We start from the raw sequence: 24,731 nt of genomic DNA, 5'->3' as shown, positions 1-24,731 counted from the left end.
AGGTACTTGACGGAGAGGACCGTCTAGTAGCACTTATCAGTCGCCCTCCGCTTACTGATGAGCTCTGGCCTTTAACTGGACATGAAATGACAAAATGACCAGCGGAACCGCAATAGAGACAGAGGCGGTTGGTGATTCTCCGTTCCCTCTCCTTAGTCGAAATGCGAATACCCCCCAGCTGCATGGGCTCAACACCTGAGTCAGTGGGGAAAGATGGTAGTGTCGGAGAGAGGGGAGACACAGTTAACACGAGCTCTCTTCTATGAGCTCGGTGACGAAGATCTACCCGTCGTTCAATGCGAATAGCGAGTTCAATCAAAGAATCCACGCTGGATGGAACCTCCCGAGAGAGAATCTCATCCTTAACCTTAGCGTGGAGTCCCTCCAGAAACCGAGCGAGCAACGCCTGCTCGTTCCAGTTACTGGAGGCAGCAAGAGTGCGAAACTCTATAGAGTAATCCGTTATGGATCGATTACCTTGACATAGGGAAGACAGGGACCAGGAAGCTTCTTTCCCAAAAACTGAACGATCAAAAACCCTTATCATCTCCTCTTTAAAGTTCAGATAATCATTAGTGCACTCAGCGCTTGCCTCCCAGATAGCTGTGCCCCACTGCCGAGCCCGACCAGTAAGGAGTGATATGATGTAGGCAATCCGAGCTCTCTCTCTTGAGTATGTGTTGGGTTGGAGAGAGAACACTATATCACACTGGGTGAGAAAGGAGCGGCACTCAGTGGGCTGCCCAGAATAACATGGTGGGTTATTAACCCTAGGTTCCGGAGGCTCGGAAGACCCGGAAGTAGCTGGTGGCACGAGACGAAGACTCTGATACTGTCCTGAGAGGTCGGAGACCTGAGCGGCCAGGGTCTCAACGGCATGCCGAGCAGCAGACAATTCCTGCTCGTGTCTGCCGAGCATCGCTCCCTGGAACTCGAGAGTAGAGTAGAGAGAATCCATAGTCGCTGGGTCCATAACTGGTCGGATCCTTCTGTTATGCAGGTGAATGAGGACCCAAAAGCGACTTGGCGAAAACAGAGTCTTTATTCCAGTAAAGGAAATAGGCAATACTCCTAGACAAATCAGAGCAGAAAACAAAACATAAAAAACTAATTCCACTCGTAGTGACGAGGACAGACTGGAGACTCGACCATAAACTGTAGGTTGCCTCGGGAAGGCACCGACCGTAGCAGACTCAGACACCTGCTCACACACAGCATCTGAGGGAAACAAGACACAGCACGGCGAACAATATACAAGGATCCGACAGGACAGAAACGGAAGACAAGGGGAGAAATAGGGACTCTAATCAGAGGGCAAGATACGGAACAGGTGTGAAAAGATTAGATGATTGATTAGGGGAATAGGAACAGCTGGGAGCAGGAACGGAACGATAGAGAGAAGAGAGAGATGGAGGGAGAGAGAAAAAAGGGAACGAACCTAAAAAGACCAGCAGGGGAAAACGAACAGAAGGGAAAGCAAAATGACAAGACAATATAAGACAAAACATGACAACACCCACACCACCACACCTCCTCCTCCATGCTTCAAGGTGGGAACCACACATGTAGAGATCATCTGTTCACCTACTCTGCATCTCACAAAGACACAGCAGTTGGAACCAAAAATCCAAAAGACTCATCAGAACAAACAACATATTTTCACCAGTCTAATGTCAATTGCTCGTGTTTCTTGGCCCAAGTAAGTCTATTCTTATTATTGGTGTACTTCAGTAGTGATTTCCTTGCAGCAATTTGACCATAGAGACCTGATTCACACAGTCTCCTCTGATCAGTTGATATTGACATGTGTCTGTTACTTGAACTCTGTGAAGCATTTATTTGGGCTAAAATATTTGAAGCTGGTAACTCTAATGAATTTATCCTCTACAGCAGAGGTAGCTCTGGGTCTTCCTTTCCTTTGGCGGCCCTCTTGAGAGCTAGTTTCATCATAGCACTTGATGGTTTTGCAACTGCACTTGAAGAAACTTTCAATGTTCTTGAAATGTTCTGGATTGACTGACCTTCATGTCTTAAAGTAATGATGGACTATCATTTCTCTTTGCTTATTTGAGCTGTTCTTGCCATAATATGGATTTGTTTTTTACCAAATAGGGCTATCTTCCTTGTATCATCCCTACGTTGTCACAACACAACTGATTAACTCAAATGCATTAAGAAGGAAAGAAATTCCACAAATTGACTTTTAAGAAGGCACACCTGTTAATTGAAATGCATCCAGGCGACTACCTCATGAAGCTGGTTGAGAGAATGCGAAGAGTGTGCAAAGCTGTCATCAGGGCAAAGGATGGCTACTTTGAAGAATCTAAAATATATTTGGATGTTTAACACATTTTTGTTAACTGCAGGTTTCCATATATGTTATTTCATAGATTTGATGTCTTCGCTATGATTCTACAATGTAGAAAATAGTAAAAAAATAAAGAAAAACCCTTGAATGAGTAGGTGAGTCCAAACTTTTGACTAGTACTGCACGTGTTCGTCACAGTCTCACCTTCATATTAGTGTGTAGCCCAAACTTTTCGGAAGCTGCAGACATAAGTTGGCAGATCGGCGGTACTGGCTCCAAACGATTACCAAGACGCTTGTGGGGGTCGTAGAACAAAGCGGAAAACAGGTCAAAACAGGGGAAGACGTCGTGTTTGTGAGAGTTTCATCTTTGTAATAGTTTGTAGGCCAAACCGTTCGGATGCTACAGACGATCTTCGGAATGTCTCATGGTCTGACAGACACTCTGGCTCTGTCACCTTTCACCGCAGATGCACAAGTGTGACATAGGCAGATGCGGTGGATTGAGACGCATCCAATGCAAAAATATATATACAGTATATCTAGCTTAAACTGACAGATGTTTATGGGATTCACTATGCTAATTAGGTTTCAGGCTAACCCCGTAGAGTCTATTGGTGCACTGAAATTGCTTACCAAGACGCCATTGAATATTCCTGAGTGGCTTAGTTACAGTTTTGACTTAAAATGTCTTGAACATCTATGGCAAGACTTGAAAATGATTGCCTAGCAATGATCAACAACCAACTTGACAGAACTTTAAGAATTTCTAAAACAATAATGTGCAAATATTGTACAATAAAGGTGTGCAAAGCTCTTACAGACTTACCCAGGAAGACTCATAGCTGTAATCATTACAAAGGTGATTCTAACATGTATTGATTCAGGGGGTTGAATACTGATGGAAATTAGATATTTCTGTATATAATTTTCAATAGATTTACAAACATTTCTAAAAACATGTTTTCACTTTGTCATTATGGAGTATTGTGTGTACAGGGGTGAGAAAACAAATGCGTTTAATCCATTTTGGAATGAGACTGTAACACAACAAAATGTGGAATAAGTTACTGTTTTGAATACTTTCTGAAGGCACTGTACATGTTTTCATTAACAGGACATGGTCAATAAAATCAAAGGCTACACTGAAATCTAACAGTACAGGTCTCACAATCTTCTTCTTGTTAATTTCTTTCAACCAATCACCAGTCATTTGTATCAGTGCAGTACTGCCCTTCTGTATAAAGTATGTTGTTAATTTGTTTACAGAAAAAATAGCATTGTATTTGGTCCAACAAACAGCTTGCTACGAGCTGGCAACAAGCTGATAGGTCGGCTGCTAGAATCAGTAAAGGCCTCTTTGCAGTTCCTGGGTAGCGGACGGACTTTGGCTTCCCTCCAGGCCTGAGAACAAACACGTTCCTCTAGGCTCAGATTAAAGATATGACAGATAGGAGTGGCCATAGAGTCAGCTACCATCCTCAGTGGCTTTCCATCTTTCAATGCCATAACTCCCGTTTCTTAAAAATGAATACATTTGTCTGTACTTGGTTAGCTTCTGTAGCTAGCTACAGCTACACTTTTACCAACCAGCAGCCTCCTAATGTCTGTACATACCTGTATTATGTCAACTTGTATTATGTCAACCTGTATTATGTCAACCAGTATTATGTCAACCTGTATTATGTCAACCTGTATTATGTCAACCAGTATTATGTCAACCTGTATTATGTCAACCAGTATTATGTCAACCTGTATTATGTCAACCAGTATTATGTCAACCTGTATTATGTCAACCTGTATTATGTCAACCTGTATTATGTCAACCTGTATTATGTCAACCAGTATTATGTCAACCTGTATTATGTCAACCTGTATTATGTCAACCTGTATTATGTCAACCTGTATTATGTCAACTTGTATTATGTCAACCTGTATTATGTCAACCTGTATTATGTCTACAATAAGAGCTGTGTCTATTTGGTGCGGTTCTCTCTCTCTCCCTCTCTCTCTCTCTCTCTCTCTCTCTCTCTCTCTCTCTCTCTCTCTCTCTCTCTCTCTCTCTCTCTCTCTCTCTCTCTCCCTCTCTCTCTCTCTCTCTCTCTCTCTCTCTCTCTCTCTCTCTCTCTCTCTCTCTCTCTCTCTCTCTCTCTCTCCTCTCTCCTTCCCCATTTTCTCCTTTCCGCTCACATTTCCTCTTTCTCAATCAGTACCTGGTCTATAAATAGTGTTGCATACCTCTCATCCTCTCCTCCACATCTCTGGAGGTGTTCCCTAAGGGCCCATGTCTCAATGGCAATATGCCCAACTATATGCTGCCCCCTGGGGACAGAGGGGGCCTAGCTCCCCTGTAGCATCCCCCATCCTCTATTCTGCAGCAAAGCTAATGCCATGCAGCCAGGGAAATGGAGAAACACCCATAACAGAAGCTCAGTCTTTATCTGCTATAAAATATGATTACCACTGCTAAAACAGTAGCAGATAGAAGGGCCATATAGAGTTGCATCTGAGATAATATTTGAGTGTTTGTTTGCTTACTCACAGTGAGGGATGAAAATATGTGTGGTTCTGGTATCCAGGTGCCTGTCATCAGCATCCTTGATGCAGCAGTCAGGTCAATAGCAGGTGAAATATTACAAGAAGACCAAAGACAAGTTTGGTGCGAGTCTACAAAATATAATAACATACAGAATGATATTCACAGTTTACACAGCTTCCGGGAACTGTTTGAATTCACAGACTTTAGCACATTTTTTAATGCAGGGCTGTGAGGTAGGCTTTAGGGCTGGGTTTGTTCATTCTGTTTACAGCTTCACGCCTCCAGGGAATTGTTCTCTCACTCATGACAGAGAGGAGGAGGAGATGAAATGTTAGGGATGAAAACGACAGTTTGGGCGAATCAGAGGGGTAAAAAGTCTCCCCACAGACTCTCTCACTCTGTTTTGCAGCTGTTCTAAGCTAGTGTTCCTATTCCTGAGGAGACAATGCTCGAAGGACAAACATTTATACTAGGAGAGAGGGAGAGGAGGAAGAGGAGGAAGAGTTGGGGGATGACGAGATACGGAAATGGAGAGATGGGGTGAGGAGTGAGAGATAATGGGGAGGGAAAAGTAGAGGAGATGATGGGGGGTGGACAGGTAGAGGAGTGAGAGATAATGGGGAGGGAAAAGTAGAGGAGATGATGGGGGTGGACAGGTAGAGGAGTGAGAGATAATGGGGAGGGAAAAGTAGAGGAGATGATGGGGGTGGACAGGTAGAGGAGTGAGAGATAATGGGGAGGGAAAAGTAGAGGAGATGATGGGGGTGGTCAGGTAGAGGAGTGAGAGATAATGGGGAGGGAAAAGTAGAGGAGATGATGGGGGGGTGGACAGGTAGAGGAGTGAGAGGTGGGGTAGATGGATACATTGTGGAGATGGGGTGGTGAAGTAGAGTAAGTGTCACTTGAAAGGCAGTGGTGTGATGTGGAGTTCTCATAATTGGAGAGTGGGGAATTCGATTTGGACTACAGTACAATCAAAACACTTTACAAAACAAGAGGACAAAAAAACAGTTCACATTGCTAACCGTAGCTCTGTGTTTGAAGTAGATGGTAGGATTCCTGTCTCTCATGTTGTGAGGAAGCTTTTATCCTATCTGGTTGGAGCTCTGCTGATGATAAGTGGAGAGAGAAACTTGTTAGATAGGAGGGGGGTGTTGATGAAGTCATTACTGAGATGTTGGTAACGCTTTACAATAAGGTTCCATTTGTAAAGTGTTTATAAAAGGGTTATAATTACGTTATTAACGGTTATTTAAAATTTTGCGAAAGCATTATAAACCCTGAAAAAACTGTTATATTGCATTGGTCAAAATAATGCAATTGTAACAGCGTTCGTCTGTTGAATGAAGAAAGTCGGACCGAAATGCAGCGTGTAGGTTACTCATGACTTTAATGAACAGAATAGTGGTACATGAAATAACTGAAATACAAAAACAACAGAACGGAACGTGAAACTAATTACAGCCTATCTGGTGACTACAACACTGAGACAGGAATAAACACCCACAAAATATAAAGCGAAACTCAGCCGGCCTAAATACGGTTCCCAATCAGAGACAACGGGCAGCCAAGCCTATACAACACCCCTAATTAGCCGCGATCCCAAATACTACAAACCCCAATACGAAAAACAACATATAAACCCATGTCACACCCTGGCCTACCCAAACATATAACAAAAACACAAAATACAATGCCCAAAGGCGTGACAGAACCCCCCCCTAAGGTGCGGACTCCCGGACGCACCTCAAGAGCATAGGGAGGGTCCGGGTGGGCGTCTGTCCATGGTGGCGGTTCTGGCTCAGGACGTGGACCCCACTCCATTAATGTCCTAGTTCCTCCCCTTCGCGTCCTGGGATAATCCACCCTCTCCGCTGACCATGGCCTAATAGTCCTCACCCAGATCCCCACATAACTGAGGAGCAGCTCGGGACAGAGGGGCATCTCAGGACAGAGGGGCATCTCAGGACAGAGGGGCATCTCGGGCCAGAGGGGCATCTCGGGACAGAGGGGCATCTCGGGACAGAGGGGCAGCCCGGGACAGAGGGGCAGCTCGGGACAGAGGGGCAGCTCGGGACAGAGGGGCATCTCAGGACAGAGGGGCATCTCAGGACAGAGGGGCATCTCAGGACAGAGGGGCAGCTCGGGACAGAGGGGCAGCCCGGGACTGAGGGGCAGCACGGGACAGAGGGGCAGCTCGGGACCGAGGGGCAGCTCGTGACCGAAGCAGCCCGGGACTGAGGGGAAGCCCGGTACTGAGGGGAAGCCCGGTACTGAGGGGAAGCCCGGTACTGAGGGGAAGCCCGGTACTGAAAGGAAGCCCAGTACTGAGAGGAAGCCCAGTACTGAGAGGAAGCCCAGTACTGAGATGAAGCTCAGGCAGGTAGTAGGCTCCGGTAAATCCTGGTGCTGGAACTGGTGGTACTGGCGCGAGGACACGCACAGGAAGCCTGGTGCGGGGAGCTGCTACCGGAGGACTGGTGTGTAGAGGTGGCTCTGGATAGACCGGACCGTGCAGGCGCACTGGAGCTCTTGAGCACCGAGCCTGCCCAAGCTTACCTGGCTCGATGCCCACTCTAGCCCGGCCAATAGGAAGAGCTGGTATGTGCCGCACCGGGCTATGCTCCCGCACTGAAAACACCGTGCGCTCCATAGCATAAAACGGTGCCTGCCCGGTCTCTCTAGCCCAACGGTGAGCACAGGGAGTTTGCGCAGGTCTCCTACCTGGCATAACTATTCTCCCTTCCAGCCCCCCCCCCCAATATTTTTTTTGGGCTGCTTTTCAGGTTTCCTTGCCAACCGTGTTCCATCGTATCATCGGCTCCTATCTCCGGCTGCCTCTGCTCTCCTTAGTGCCTCCACCTGTTCCCATGGGAGGCGATCTCTTCCGGCCAATATCTCCTGCCAAGTGTAACAACCTTTACCATCCAACACGTCTTCCCATGTCCATTCTCCAAATAATTCATCCTCCCTTTGCTGCTTGTTTATACCAGCGCCTCTCCGTTTTATCCGGTGTGTCTTTTTCTTTGACTCGATTCGCCTGTAGCCCTCTTCGCACTGCTGAAGCGAATCCCAGGCGGGCGCCTGCACTCTCTCTGGGTCGGCCGCCCACCTGTCAATTTCTTCCCACGTCGTATACTCCATTAGCTCATGCCAGTTCACACGCTGCTCGGTCCGTGAGAGGTGGTGGGTGTTCCTGTCTCTGTGTAGTGTTCACCAGATAGGCTGTAATAGGTTTCACGTTCCGTTTGTTGTTTTTGTATTTAGTTCAGTTATTTCATGTACTGCGATACTTTCATTAAAGTCATGAGTAACCTACACGCTGCATTTCGGTCTGACTCTCTTCATTCAACAGATGAACGCCGTTACAGCAATAAATGTTCAATGCTTGCCAAATAGTGAGCCAATACTTAGCTCCAGTTATTAACCATTTATAAATGCACTTACAAGGGCTTATAAAGATGAATCCTTATGTATCATCAATAAACATTATTTTCAATTGGTGCACAGTTGAACAAAAGGTATTTTCTCACTTTTGGGTGTGAAGCATTGGTGCTCTGTCCCAGAAACAGAAAAGTTTGGTTTTGATGATCTTGACCCACCTTTGAAACCTTGATGCCCTGGCCGGATTTACATCTAGGACATTATTCAATCATATCATTCCTAACATATTACTTAGTACCCCTTACCAGAATGTCAACACACTTACCACTTCTCTGTGATAATCCATGTATGGTGAACGTTCTGGTGTGAAATGGTAACCATAATACCTTTAGTTGGTGCAACAGTGGAGGCGGTATCCTCTCACAACGTTGAATGTTTTGGTCTTCATAACCACCAATTATTGATTGAACATGTTTAACAGAAGTGTTGCATCTTCTCTCATTTACGCAGTGATGAGTATCAAACTACTGCCTATATGTATATCTAAGCTCTGAGTGAACTCTCAAATCATCTGTAAATGATTTGCCAACATGTATAACTGTTAAAAGTATACGTTATTTTAAAGTGACAGACCTATGCGCATTTATAACTATGTTATCAAAGTGTACAACTACTCAAATGATATCTTATTGTCAAGTGGGAATCCACTGACTATTAACAGATGAGTTACCCACATTCATAAGTGCTGAAAAATCCCTTTAGATAAAGTAGAAACCTTCTGATCATTTATTGATGAGTAACCAGCATGTATAAATTCTGAAAAGATAGTGGAAACCTACTGTCCATTTATTAATGACGTAAAAAATGTATAACAGCGTATCATCTCCTCATAAACATGCAATACATAGTAAGACCAACATTTAATTTAATAATAGGATACATTGGGAGAAAATGTCAATATCAGTGACTCAAATGTGTAGCCTATCATTGCTAGTAGCCTAGCTGTATCAGATTAACATGGGTTGTATTTTTCTCCCCTTTTTAATAGTCAAAATAGAAATGGATATTATTAAAGGTCATGAACAGTCAAAATCATGTTTTTAATGAAATTGGATGATATCTGGATGAAACCAGATCAAAGTACAATGATCAAAGTATGAATAATTACTGTTGCTTCTAGATTGATAAAGGTTTATCGTAAAGTTACTGGTCCCCTCCCCCTTATCAAACACTTGGATTCAGGAGATGTCATTATTAAGGGGATAGGGTGACATCTCCCTAACTCGGATTTTTATACATAGTAACATGACACTCTCTTACCTCATTTAAATAAGTACCGCCTTGTAACCAACATCAGAGAAGGCGTGTTTGCAGAGGGACAGGGTTTGAATAGGTAGATAGCTGCTCTACTGGTTCCAAAATGTGACTGTATGGTGTCAGTAAATATAATTAAAAGTTTGCATCTGTGTCTGGTGTTGGGTAGTTACTGGGTAGCTAGGTCTCCAGACAGCATGGAACAAACTGGGGGGGAAGGGTCGTTTAAAACTCTGATGCAGTTATCATGTCAACACATCCATCAATGCTGCTGTGAACCACATCATAAGAGACATGCCCAACGCGAGATGCATAAAGAAAATTGAAATCATTGATGCAATTTCAATGTTGTTTGAGTTGCTTTGAGTATCACCACATTTTCTTTAAGATGATTTTACTACAACACTGCATCCACGTTTCTTGACATAGGTGTTTCAAAGAACTGTCAGTCAAGGCGAGCTCATGAATATAAGATCCCCGCCCACTCAGTCTGTCTTTCAAACTTCCTTGTACTTGTGGTCCTTCTGTAGCTCAGTTGGTAGAGCATGGCGCTTGTAACGCCAGGGTAGTGGGTTCGATCCCCGGGACCACCCATACGTAGAATGTATGCACACATGACTGTAAGTCGCTTTGGATAAAAGCGTCTGCTAAATGGCATATATTATTATATTATTATATTACTTAGCCATGAGAGAAAAAGTATTTTCCTAAAAAAAATGCATTTCTGTCCCAAGACAATTATAGGGCATATTTTAGTAACGGAAAATACTATTTTACATGGAAATCGGAATGACTGTTTGGGACATTTAACTATTTAGAGTACAACCTAGGGTCTCATGATCCCCTTCCGTCTTCATCTGTTTCTTCATGTTAAGCATTTTAACATCCTGGAGTCTGTGAACTTAGAGTAATTGATGGCAATGTAACATACACACATTATCCTAGCTACTATCATCATTATCATGATTTATTTCATTTAGGTTCCTGGCTAGACCTGTTGTCATAATTTTGGCTAATAGGTCATTATCAATAAAACACCACAATGCGGTACAGAGCATTCGATTTGGCTGCTGGGGGGCAAGGAGACCCCTAGCTCTGCTAAAACCATTGACAACGAAGTGACGTTTTCAAAAGATTGTGAAATAAATATTATATCTCCTTGGTTTTAATATCATCACCTCTTGAAGAGTATATACATTTCAGATTATTCCATATAACTTTATCCATATTCTAGCTAGCTAGTTAACGTTTCCTAGCTAGGTTGGACAGAGGTCCTAGCAAACATTAGCTAGCTAGCTACTTAGCTAGCAGAGCAGCATGATTAATCATCCAGAATAACTTGTGTTTCCAAAAAAGAAAGTAAATGCATAGAGAAGTTTTTAAAATATTTTTTTATTTCACCCTTATTTAACCAGGTAGGCTAGTTCTCATTTACAACTGCGACCTGGCCAAGACAAAGCAAAGCAATTCGACACATACAACAACACAGAGTTACACATGGAATAAACAAACATACAGTCAATAATACAGTAAAAAAAGTATATATACAGTGTGTCCAAATGAGGTCAGATAAGGGAGGTAAGGCAATAAATAGGCCTTGGTGGCGAAGTAATTACAATATAGCAAATTAAACACTGGAGTGATGTGCAGAAGATGAATGTGCAAGTAGAGATACTGGGGTGCAAAGGAGCAAGATAAATAAATACAGTATGGGGATGAGGTAGTTGGATGGGCTATTTACAGAGTTACCCTCTTTACGAAGTTACCCTCTTTCCTATGTCAACATTTGTATCTTGTGAACAACATTTATTTTGCCAATCTTCTGCCTGGCCTTTGCAACAAACGTGAATTCAACTTAAAAATAAACTAACCCTTTAAATGCTGTTGGGTCATTCTTGAATTACGATGGCATTTGGGCATGGCATTTTGGAGAAAGAAAAACAATCTTTCCACATTTGTTTATTTATTTAAATGTATCGGGGTACATCTTCCCCTTCTAAGTCAAATAATATGGTAGCTGAATGATACGAAAAGTTTTACCATTATGATAACATTGTGCCACCAGTAGGAGTAGTAACGCCAATGATATTAACAACATTTAAAGTACCAGTCAAAAGTTTGTGTGCAAAACTGTCATCAAGGCAAAGGGTGGCTACTTTGAAGAATTTCAAATATAAAATATATTTTACTACATGATTCCATATGTGTTATTTCGTGGTTTTGATGTCTTCGCTGTTATTCTACAATGTAGAAAATAGTCAAAATAAAGAAAAACCCTGAAATGAGTAGGTGTGTCCAACTTTTGACAGGTACTGTAGATTTTCTGAAATGGAAGCCATACATTCTCAAATCTAAGGTAAACAATCCTTTAAAAATAATTTGCTAAAGTGATATGATTCATAATTTACTCACAATGTTATTGCTCTTCATTTAAATTGACTAACACCAAGTGACACTTTGAATTTAGACACCAAATTTTCAATGGAATCCTTAAATCACTGGTCACCAACCGATAGACTGGTCGATTTCCAAGGCATTCCTAGTCAATCACCAACATTTCTGAAAAACAAAACAACGATAAAGCCTTGTTTTGCTCTTTTGGCAGTAGGTGCACTTGATTCAGCAGCCCTAGCGCTGTTGGCAGTAGGTGCACTTGATTCAGCAGCCCTAGCGCTGGGATGGCAAAGTGTTCCCATTTTCAACCATTTCGTGTGTCTGAATGTCGAACTCTGAGAGAGCAATTCAAGTCCACCTATAGGCCTACCGCTGGCCAATTAGATAGCTCAGATCACCATGTAGGCACAGTTTCCTCATGCCATAGATTGTGAAATGAAGCCCTGAACGCACAACAAAGTTGATCAGGCAAGATTTCAAAACTTTTAAAACCATAATTGGAGAGGGACTCAATGAATACAACAAAGAGCTTCTGTTTGTCAGAGTAAATTCATGTTTAGGTTGCTTTTCAGCACTGTCAACACCTTGTTCAACACTTTTTAAGCCATTAATTGCGTTTTCTCCCTAATTCCAATTACACTACAACCAGCATTGCAGCTGCAATGAATGAGTATAGCAACATGTTTCGATAAGCTTGCTGTGTTATTATTAGGTGCTTGTATCTTTTTTAATATCAAGGAATATTTCACTTTCTCTGGTCATAGAATTAACAACATGAATTGATGCATGAGATAGAAATAATGCAGTGCAACTTGAATTTCGCCATCAGCTGGAAGACTGTGTCCCCCTTTAAATCAAATCAAATTGTATTTGTCACATGCGCCAAATACAACAGGTGTAGACCTTGTAGTGAAATGCTTACTTTACAAGCCCTTAACCAACAATGCAGTTTTAAGAAAATACATTAAAAAGAGATGAGAATCATTTAAGAGCAGCAGTAAATAACAATAGAGGGGCTATATGCATCGGTGTGTGGGGGCACCAGTTTTCTCAGCGGATTTGAGGGAGAGCGGAGGGATGGTTAGTCGGGAGAGAGGAAACCTCACTGCTGCCCCCTCCATCCCCTCAGACTGTCCATGAGATGCAGGCCATCAGTCCAGTAAAAAATATACAGTGGGGCAAAAAGGTATTTATTCACCCACCAATTGTGCAAGTTCCCCCACTTAAAAAGATGAGAGAGGCCTGTAATTTTCGTCATAGGTACACTTCAACTATGACAGACAAAATGAGAAAAGAAATCCAGAAAATCACATTCTAGGATTTTTCATTAATTTATTTGCAAATTATGCTATGGCCACTTCTTTGAATGCTGGAATCTCAATTATTAAATTAAATTGAATGTCCTCCCGTGGTATGATCGTCGGTGCCAGGCACGCCAGATCCAGAAACTCAGAATCGTCCCCCTGGGCTTTTCAAGCACATCAGTGTCTAGGTTTCCCGAGGATGGTGCTACAAACCAAACACATCCAGTCAGTGGCAGTCCTGTGGGTGAAAACAGCTTGTTGATGAGACAGATCTAAGGAGAATGACAAGAATCTTGCAAGCTAAGAAGCGGGCCACAAAAAGACAAATAACAGCGCAGCACAACAGTGGTGTGCAGGACGGAACACACAATTTGTCGATCCTTGTTACAGACCACACCGGGTTCCAGTCCTATCAGCTAAAAACAAGAAGAAACGGTTTCAGTGGGCACACGATCACCAACAATGGACAATTGAGGAGTGGAAAAATATTGCCTGGTCCGACAAATCCTGGCTCCTGTTGCGTCATGCTGATGGCAGAGTCCATGGACCCATCCTGCCTGGTGGCGACGTTTCACGTTGGTGGTGGTGATGTACTGCCGTTACAATCTGCAGAAACTGCGTGATGCCAGTGCATGGACAAATATCCCTGTGGAACGTTTCCAACTTCATGCCCCGAGAATCCATGCCCCGAAGAATTCAGGTCCAACCCGGTACTATATAGGTGTACCTAATAAACTGGACTGTGAGTGTATATCTTTGTAATCAGTGATTTTTAAGGCGGCAACACCAATGACATAAAACTGAGGGACACACATTATATCAGTAATAAAAGGGATTTTAATTTCCTCCTTTGTTTTTATTGATCTATACAATATATTAAATACTTCTGCTCACTGTCTAGCATTCAAAATAATAGATAGATATCTCAAAGTCCCCAAAACATATCACTACACCTCAACACATGACCAGTGGGACATGCCAATTTATTAGCCCCCAGTACTTTCTACAATGCCTACAAATAGATGTTTTACAGTATAAAGGACTTACATATATTTTTTTATTAAAACCTCTAGTGATTCCCCATCCCACATGCGGGAGCGTAACCATCGCCTGACACAAATTACCATAACGCAACAGACATAAATATCCCTAGAAAATATTCCTATTCATGAAAATCACAAATGAAATATATTGAGACACAGCTTAGCCTTTTGTTAATCACCCTGTCATCTCAGATTTTCAAAATATGCTTTACAGCCAAAGCTAGACAAGCATTTGTGTAAGTTTATTGATAGCCTAGCATAGCATTTTGTCCAGCTAGCAGCAGGTAACTTGGTCACGGAAATCAGAAAATGTAAATGTAGAAAAGCAATCAAATAAAATCGTTTACCTTTGATGAGCTTCAGATGTTTTCACTCACGAGACGCCCAGTTAGATAGCAAATGTTCCTTTTTTCCCAAAATATTATTTTTGTAGGCGAAATAGCTCCATTTGTTCTTCACGTTTGGCTGAGAAATAGCCCGGAAATTGCAGTCACGAAAACGGCGAAAAATATTCAAAATTAGCTCCATAATATCGACAGAACCATGGCAAACATTGTTTATAATCAATCCTCAAGGTGTTTTTCAAATATCTATTCGATAATATATCCATCGGGACAATTAGTTTTTCAGTAGGACCGATTGGAGTAATGGCTACCTCTGTATTTTACGCGAGGATCTCTCTGGGAGCATAAGGTGACCACTTGCACATTGTAGCCGCCTACGGGTATTATTCAAAATAAATGTGTAAATCTACGTCACAATGCTGTAGACACCTTCGGGAATACGGAGAAAGAGTAATCTGGTTGATAGCCCATTCACTGCTCAATAGGGACCCATTGGAACGCAACGCTTTCAAAATATGAGGCACTTCCGGATTGGATTTGTCTCAGGCTTTTGCCTGCAACATCAGTTCTGTTATACTCACAGACAATATTTTTACCGTTTTGGAAACTTTAGAGTGTTTTCTATCGTAAGCTGTCAATTGCATGCATGTTCTAGCATCTTGTCCTGACAAATATCCCGTTTACTACAGGAATGTTTTTTTTCTCCAAAAATGAAAATACTGCCCCGTGGTCACAAAAGGTTTTAAATAACAATTTTATTTAAACATTCACTATGGTGCCAAAGTAAAGGGAAATCATTTATCACCACAATTCACAAATGACACTGTTTATTGGTGGTTATACAAAAAATAAAATAGCCTATAAGGTGATGGTTGAGAAATCGTGTATTTCTGAGAGGAAAAGTTGACTTTCAAAAGTAAAAAAAAAAAAAAAAAAAATATGATGTGGAAACCTGACCCTATGAGGGAAATTTGATTTTGAATACTTGCTCTCTCAGGTTATTTTTCCTTCATGTTTATTTTCCCTCTTTGATTTTAAACGTGTTGTTGTGCTGGAGACTGTGTTGCAGGCATTAAACCTAACTTCCTCTCCTTCTGCCCAGCCCATAATTCACTTGTTTTTCCTGAGATGCACGCCTCGGCACAGCCTGCCGCTGTTAGAGAGGGAGAGAGAGAACGAGAGAGGGAGAAAATGGAGAGACAGACGTGTGCCATAGTTCTGTGACCGGGGCTGTTTCAGGCAGTGGCCGGTCGGCATTCGCCTGCTGATTTGATACATGCTTCTTTCCTGCACACACACACACACACACACACACACACACACACACACACACACACACACACACACACACACACACACACACACGCACGCACGCACGCACGCACGCACGCACGCACACACACACACACACACACACACACACACACACACACACACACTCATTATGTGTTGGGGCGAGGGAAATTAATGGTGGAAAGAATTTGACCACTGCCCTGGGAAATATGTTTCATGTTCCTAACAAGCCAAAAGAACTTCAAAAGCTTCATAGACAGCTTTTTCATCAAGCACTTGCACTTAAGTAGAAGACTTACAGAGAGAGAGTAAATAAAGAGAGAGAGAGAGAGAGAGAGAGAGAGAGAGAGAGAGAGAGAGAGAGAGAGAGAGAGAGAGAGAGAGAGAGAGAGAGAGAGAGAGAGAGAGAGAGAGAGAGAGAGAGAGAGAGAGAGAGAGAGAGAGAGAGAGAGAGAGAGAGATGAGGGTTTATTTTTGTGGGTTTCTGTTATGAACAGAGAGCAGTGAAAGATGAACAAACAGCATTTCAAGCTGAGAGCCCTTTAGGAGAAGCACTCTGGCCCCTCAAGCAAAACATTTAACTCTCTCATTGCTGGCACTACTGGAGTGGGGGTACTTGGAAAACAGCAATATCATAATTCATAATACACTGTTATACTACTACTATCTATCTCTGCCAGTCTGTCAGTTTCAACTATGACGACTTAGTGCAGTCATTTAGGTTTATTGTGGGTTCTTGAATGGCTCAGGAGACAGAGTTGTGAAGCTTATACTCTGAAAAATTAAGGACACGTGCTTCTGCTGGTGTTGCTGTTCTGATTGTGTGGGAATGACGCTTTGCTCTGGCTGTAGTTAGTTGTTTCTGTCCTCCTCAAAGTTGTCTACTGCTGTGAGGGGTTTGGAGTGCCAGGTGGATCAGAAGGAAGCCATGTCTGTGAGTTGGCTGAGTTGTGATTATAGATTTTCAAAGAGTGATAGTTGAGTATCTTGTTCTGAGGCTGAGGCCATCCCAACGACTGGCTTGCTTTTTGGAGATGGTGCTCCCCAGATATGTGAAGTGGTCGACATTCTTGGGATCAGATCTACTGAGGTGGATGCTGGGGCCACTGGGTTGGACAGGTGTGATAGTTGACTGAGGACTATGCTCCTGTGGCCCCATGTACTATAACCATATTGAAACTGCACCACAACTGCTACTGTCACAATTAGTGCAAGCGGTAACCTATCCACTCTTATTACTCTCTCCATGGCAGTGATAGGTTACAGTTTTTTTCGATTGCTAAACGACAGTGGACACAACTGGAGTCACATGTGCAAAACTCTACCTACAGTCTGCACAGCAGCAGTTCATGTGGACCAAACTCTAGTTCGTTTTTCATTGCTTGAACACAGTTTTCAAAACTCTACACACTTATCCCATGACTTTAACCACAACCTGCACAACACTGTGGATTTACAGCACTTTGTTCAAATGCTAACACACTGCTGTCAAAACTGTGAACCACACATTCAAAACTGAATAGATTTCAGCCTTGTGCCTTTCAAACACTGCTGATTGCAATTTCAGCTGAAAGGCTAAGCAGGTGTCTTGTTTTAGACTTGTTAGTGAACACACACACATATTACAGTGTATATAGGTAGAGCTCAGAAAGACTCATTTTGGAAATGGAACAAGTAAGATGGGTACGTGGAGGGAGAAGGGTGGCAGGGAGAGGGCGGATGCATGGAGGAAGACAAAGAAGACAAAGAGCTGTTATTTCAGATGAAATAAGTGCTACACTTATAGACCATGTCGTGAACCATGGTCTCTCATTGAGAGAGGCAGGGTTGAGGGTGCAACCCAATCTGCAAAGATCCATAGTGGCATCTGTAATGCGAATTTTCCATCATGCAAACAGGTGAGAGTTACATCCTTACAGTAAATGAAAACATTACAGGAATCTATTTTGTATTGCAATTATAGAATATTTACACAGATATATTACAGTAAGTTTGACTGTAAAATATATTTTTACAACAGGACCCAAAGGCTGCCCCCAACAGGGGGAAGAGGAAAAATATTTTCAGATGTGCAGGAAAATGCTATTGTTGACATGGTTGTTGTCAACAATGCAATAAAACTGCGGGAGATTCAAGATAGAGTGCTGGCTGATAATGATATATTTGAAAATGTTAATTCTGTCAGCACAACAACTATTGCTCGAGTCCTAAAGAAACACCAAGTTACAATGAAACAATTATACACTGTACCGTTCGAGAGAAACAGTGAACGGGTAAAAGAGCAAAGATACCAATATGTCCAGGTAAGACGTCTGAGGTTACGTACACAGCTATACAAAATATTTACAGTTTAAAAAAACACTAGCATTTCTACAGTAAAACTGTGCACTTACTGTTTTTCAGAGAGTAATGGAGGTGGAAGCACTGGAAAGACCACATTCATTTGTATTTATCGATGAAGCTGGATTTAACCTTGCCAAAACACGGCGCAGAGGAAGGAATGTTATAGGTCAAAGGGCCACTGTGGAGGTTCCAGGCCAAAGGGGGGAAAAAAAAATCACCATGTGTGCTGCAATGGCCAATGATGGTTTGCTTCTCAACACACCACTCATTGGCCCATACAACACAGAAAGGCTTATCGCTTTCCTAGAACAGCTCTATGCTCAGCTAGTGCCAGCAGAACAGGGGGAGCCAGTAAGAAACCCCCAAGTTTTTGTCATAGTTTGCGATAACGTTGCTCTTCACCACTCTGCAGCTGTCACAGATTGGTTTGCAGCACATCACAGATTTATGGTTTTGTACCTGCCTGCATATTCACCCTTCCTCAACCCAATAGAGGAGTTTTTCTCTGCCTGGAGGTGGAAAGTGTTTGGTCACCACCCACATGACCAAATGTCTCTTTTGGAAGCCATGCGTGCCGGATGTGAGGACACGAGTCCAGCGGACTGCCAGGGATGGATAAGGCACTCCAGAAGGTTCTTCCCCAGGTGCATGGCAAGAGAAAACATTAGATGTGATTTTGAAGAAAACCTGTGGCTTGATGCTAGAGAGAGGCAGGATTAGCCCCTCAATTATTTGTTCGAATTACAGTATGTACTTTTAGTTTCTACCTTTTTTTTCTCATTACTGTAATTCCATAAATTACTACAGCCTATTGAAGCAAACTGCTAATTTTCATTTACCTTAAAGAATTGTTATGTTCTAAAAATGTTAATAAATCATGTGAACGAATGTCACTCTTTTCTTTGAATAAAATATTACTTTGTATGAAGTCACTGAAATTGTTCAAACTGTAAAGATGAAAAGTTTGTATTTTCTGTATTGGTGTTTGATGCTCTGTATTGGTGTTTGATGCTAGTGTTTTTACTCTCAGTGTGTTCTGAACAGCAGTGACAGTGTGTGTTATCTCAGTGAGGGTTGTAGCAAAGTGTTTGACTGCACTGAGCGTGTTTTGAGCCATGTGTTAAGAGTTGTGTTGCTTGGAATGAGTTTTGCAGGTGATGTGAACTGTTTAGCTCAGGTGACTGTTGGTAGTGCAGACTGTAGTTGGAGTTTTGCACATGTGACTCCAGTTGTGCCCACTGTCGTTTAGCAATCGAAAAAAACTATAACAGTCTGCAGACCTGGCACTGAGTTAGGCTATGCTCCGGGGCATGTCTGGGTGTCTGCACCAGTCAAGGGCTAGCTAATTCATATTACTATCTGGTCTCTATCTAATCACTCTGTGAATACCTCTCTCTTTCTCTCTATCTCTCGTTCTCTCTCCCCCATCACTTTCTCTCATATATCAGAGAAACAGACGTGAACAACAACATGTTAATTACTGTCTCACTGCCCACTTCTTCCACACTATCTACAGTATATCACCATGAAGAGATATCTACAGCGCTGATGGTTGTGTATAAGTCCTATTCCAGACAGGCAGAGCAAATAAAATAAATTACTTACCATCCTCAAAAACAGGGGAATTTTTTATTTGAGAGGAAAGTAAATGAATACCTCTTATGTCTTCAAAGGCTTTGGTGTGATATGATGTATCAAAGTCTGCCAGAGAAACTGTTTTTTGTCCCGTATTCACAGCGGCATAGCGGTATTCCCCCAGTGCCTGGCAGAATGACTAAATCCAGTCACATTGAGCTGATATTTTCATTATGTCACTTGAGCTAACACTTAAAGGTGCGTAATAGTGACATCAATTTGTGACCTTGGATTGAGAAAGGGGTTGAACGCATCATCAGCGCAAAATGGTGGGAGAGAGGCACCCTGGGGGAGGGAGAGAGGCACCCTGGGGGAGGGAGAGAGGCACCCTGGGGGAGGGAGAGAGGCACCCTGGGGGAGGGAGAGAGGCACCCTGGGGGAGGGAGAGAGGCACCCTGGGGGAGGGAGAGAGGCACCCTGGGGGAGGGAGAGAGGCACCCTGGGGGTGGGAGAGAGGCACCCTGGGGGGGGAGAGGGCACCCTGGGGGGGGAGAGGGCACCCTGGGGGAGGGAGAGAGGCACCCTGGGGGTGGGAGGGACCCTGGGGGAGAAAGATGACAGAGGGGGAGAGATGGGGGGAGATGGGGGAGGGGTGGCAGTGCCATCTGTTTCAGTGTTCTGACCCACTGCCCTCCTCAGCACTAGCACACCCAAATTAGGACCTCCACCATGCCAGCTATTTACAATACGAGAGAGAGCAGGAGAAAGTGAGAGAGAGAGAGAGAGAGAGAGAGAGAGAGAGAGAGAGAGAGAGAGAGAGAGAGAGAGAGAGAGAGAGAGAGAGAGAGAGAGAGAGAGAGAGAGAGAAAGAGAAGGGTGTGAACAGTCCTGAAAGCTCATTTTAATGTGTGGAACATCAGCTGGTGTGACTGTGAACCCTGGGACAAACATCAATTCCTCTTGATAAGTTTGTGAGAAGTGAAGGAAGCTGGTAAAGAAACAAACACACACACACAGAAAGAAAGAGAGCGGGAAAGAGATGGAGAGGAAGCAAGAGAGAGAGAGAGAGAGATAAAGGGAGGGTGATAGAGGGAGGTAGAGAGTGGTGTAGCTATGCAGACCTCCCTGAGTATGAGGTGGAGGTTTGGGATCCCAGGGCTCGGAGGGTAAACTGGGCCAAGGCAACATAACTGCGGTGATGCTCTGCTCCAGGATGCTGTGACAACGACCCTGGCCTCAGGCATCCCATCTCATCTGTCACACAGGTGTGTGTATCCCTGTATGTTGACAGCCTTTCCCTCAATGTCAGTAAGTCCAAGGAGCTGATCCTGGACTACAGGAAACAGGGGGGAGAGCACGTTTTCATCCACATAAACGCGGCTGTAGTGAAGCGGGTCCAGAGCTTTGTTCCTTGGCGTCCACATCACTGAGAACTTAACATGGTCCACACACACCTGCACAGTTGTGAAGAGGGCACGACAGCACCTCTTCCTCTTCTGGGGCCGAGCTCCCTGCCACTTGGACCTCTATTATTATTATTATATTATATCAGACGGTGTCAGAGGAAGGCCTGAAAAATGGCCAAATACTCCAGCCACCCTAGCCATAAACTGTACACTCTGCGACAGTCCTGTAGACAGTACCAGAGAATCGGCAATTGGACTAACAGGCTCTGAGACAGCTTCCACCCTCAAGCCATAAGACTACTAAATATTTAATCAAGTGTTTACCCTGTCTATTCTGAATTGACTCTATCTTGCACTGACTCTATGCACACTCACAATACTATATATACACTCACTCACATACACTACACTGGCTCTCTCACACACACACATACACATGAACACAAACACTACATACTGTACAAACACACAAACACACACACACACACACGCACACACACACACTTTCACAGTCATCATATACTGCTACTTCTTTATTTTACTCTTATTATTATCTATCCTGATTCCTAGTCACTTTACCCTGCCTTTACATACTGTATCTTCCTCAAACACCTTGCACCCCTGCACAGTGATACGGTACAGGTATTGGTACTCCCTGTATACAGCTTCATTTTTGTGTACTTTACTCCTCTTGTGTTAGAGCGATTAGAGCGTTGGAACAGTAACAGAAAGGTTCTTGTTTACATTTCCATTTCACAACACAGGTGACACATTTTGTAAAATGCAAATGTGAAAAGGACAAATAAAAACATTTGACCTTTTTGCTATTTTTTAAAATTTGTTTAACTCTGTTTCATTAGGAAAGACTCGTAAGTAAGCATTTCGCAGTAAAGTCTACACCTGTTGTATTCGACGCATGTCACAAATAACATTTGATTTGATTTGGTGTCACAGCCCAGTACAGTTTGAGCTGCGCAACATGAAGCAGTGTGACACAGAGATACAAAACCTTCCCAAACAAACTCACCTACACCACCACATTTCTTAGGGTCACCTTGGAGCCTGCTTTAACAACGCTTAGCATTATGTGGCTGTCAATAAACGTGGGAAGAGCCCAGGGGATGGCTGGCTGTCTGGGACCGCATGTTGTCTCCATGCTGGATGGAGGGCTGAGGTTGGGGTTGGAATGGAGAAGTGTGAGTTTTGGATGGGAGGGCTTGTGTGCTAATCAACTTTATTGATCACCCAGTGAGAAACTTCAGCACTAAGGTGATTAGCAAGCCTAATAGAGTCAGACCCAGCAGCCACACAAATGCTAGCACAGACACACAGACTGTTGCCAGTGTTCTGGTAATATTGTACTGCTGTCCATGCACTCTGTTCATTATAGTGTGTGTGACTGTGAGTACTACACACATTTTATTGACGATTATCCTCACAGATGTTCTTTCTGTTTTGCAGTGAATCTACTAGACACCTCCTCGATATCAGGCGACTGGGGCTGGCTTACCTACCCATCACATGGGGTAAGATTTATTTTGTGCGTGTGCGTGTGCACATGTGCGTGTGTGTGCATGTTTGCACTTATGGATGTGCGTGTGTAATCCATCTGAAGACTGAGGCAGAGATACAGTGGAGTGGCAAAGTGCATTAACTAGAACTTGTTGTTGAAAGTTAAGGCCCTGTTATTCTCCTATCAGCTTCCTTTCTCACTATCCCATGTCAGTCTGACACGTTGTTTGATCTAGAAAAGAGGAGAGGGAAGACGTAGAGGGAGAGAGAAGGACAAGAACAAGGGGAAAGAAGGGGAGACAAGTGTAAAGCGTTTTGAGATGCAGTGACAAGTGTGAAGAAATGCATTTATATTGTTATTGTTAAGAGCCAGAGGGGAGAGAGAGGAGAGAGAGGAAGGTAGAGGACGAGGACGAGGACGAGGACGAGGGGGGAACGGTGTGGAGGTAGAGGAAAGAAGAGACCAATAGAACTGGAGGGAGGAAAAAGCGGCGATAAGTACAGGGAGGAGAAGTGGTAGATGGAGGAGAGGAAAGAGAGTAAAGCGATGACAGGGGAGGACAGAGCTAACCCCTGTTTCCTCGTCTGTAAATGTGCATATTCTAACAGCAGGGGATGATGCATGGGGTATTGAATTAGCCACTCTCAGAGTGATCAGAGCATAGAGCTGTCACTGTCCTAACACACACACACACACACACACACACACACACACACACACACACACACACACACACACACACACACACACACACACACACACACACACACACACACACACACACACACACACACACACACACACACACACACACACACACACACACACACACACACACACACGCACGCACACACACACACACATCTCCTGTCAGAGATGTCATCATGGTGATTTACCCAACATGCCTCCCTCCCCTGCTGGGACACAATTACCCAATCAACCAATCAACTCATTGTCTGGTGATGTGATTGTTAAGACACAGACATGAATGAATAGACTCCTCCGGGTGCAGAGTTTGGCAAACACTTTGAGATGTCAGTTTGAAGTTGGCATAAAGGTTTGTAAGACCTGACATATAGGGAGTTCTAATCTGCATCACATATGTTATAGAATTCTCATACGTTCTTGTAGGTAAAAATGCCCTTAATCTAAAGTCTAAGCCTTTGGGGGGAGGGGAGTTCTACAAAACGAACACATGGGATTGTTTTAAGATGGTCATACCATGGATCATTTAGCTATTTGATTTTGAATTTTAGAACCCCTGGAGGTATACAGTGCATTGGGAAAGTTTGTAGACCCCTTGACTTTTTTCACATTACAGCCTTATTTTAAAATGGATTAAATTGTTTTTTCACCCCCTCATCAATCTATACACAATACCCCATAATGACAAAGCAAAAACTGTTTTTTATTTTTATTTTGCAAAAAAAATAAATGAAATATGACATTTACACAAGTATTCAGTACTCAGAACTTTGTTGAACCACCTTTGCAGCAATTACAGCCTCGAGTCTTTTTGGCTACGACACTACAAGATCGGCATGCCTGTATTTGGGGAGTTTCTCCCATTCTTCTCTGCAGATCCTCTCAAACTCTGTCAGGTTGGATGGGGAGAGTCGCTGCACAGCTATTTTCAGTTCTCTCCAAAGATGTTCGATTAGGTTCAAGTACAAGCTCTGGATAGGCAACTCAAGGACATTCAGAGACTTGTCCCAAAGCCACTCCTGGGTGTCTTGGCAGTGTGCTTAAGGTCGTTGTCATGTTGGAAGGTGAAGCTTCACCTTGATTCGACAAGATTTGGAGAGGCACACACCTGTCTATATAAGGTCCCACAGTTAACAGTGCATGTCAGAGCAAAACTCAAGCCATGAAGTCGAAGGAATTGTCCCTAGAGCCCTGAGACAGGATAGTGTCGAGCCATTGAAGGTCCCAAAGAACACAGTAGCCTCCATCAAGAAGTTTGGATTCACCA

The 24,731-nt window shown here is 43.3% G+C and overlaps 1 protein-coding gene across 1 annotated transcript in view; it reads left to right on the top strand.

The window, feature by feature from the left end:
• LOC124031334 (ephrin type-A receptor 8-like) overlaps positions 1-24,731 on the top strand; it is a 165,253-nt gene that overhangs the window by 51,121 nt on the left and 89,401 nt on the right. The window contains 1 exon segment of the mRNA XM_046342432.1: positions 22,708-22,772. Within this exon segment, the coding sequence (XP_046198388.1) occupies positions 22,708-22,772 (65 nt within the window).

This window comes from Oncorhynchus gorbuscha, linkage group LG03 (assembly GCF_021184085.1).
Source record: "Oncorhynchus gorbuscha isolate QuinsamMale2020 ecotype Even-year linkage group LG03, OgorEven_v1.0, whole genome shotgun sequence".
Taxonomy (NCBI): domain Eukaryota; kingdom Metazoa; phylum Chordata; class Actinopteri; order Salmoniformes; family Salmonidae; genus Oncorhynchus; species Oncorhynchus gorbuscha.
The sequence above is the reverse complement of the archived record's forward strand: the minus strand, read 5'-3'. Positions and strand labels throughout refer to the sequence as shown.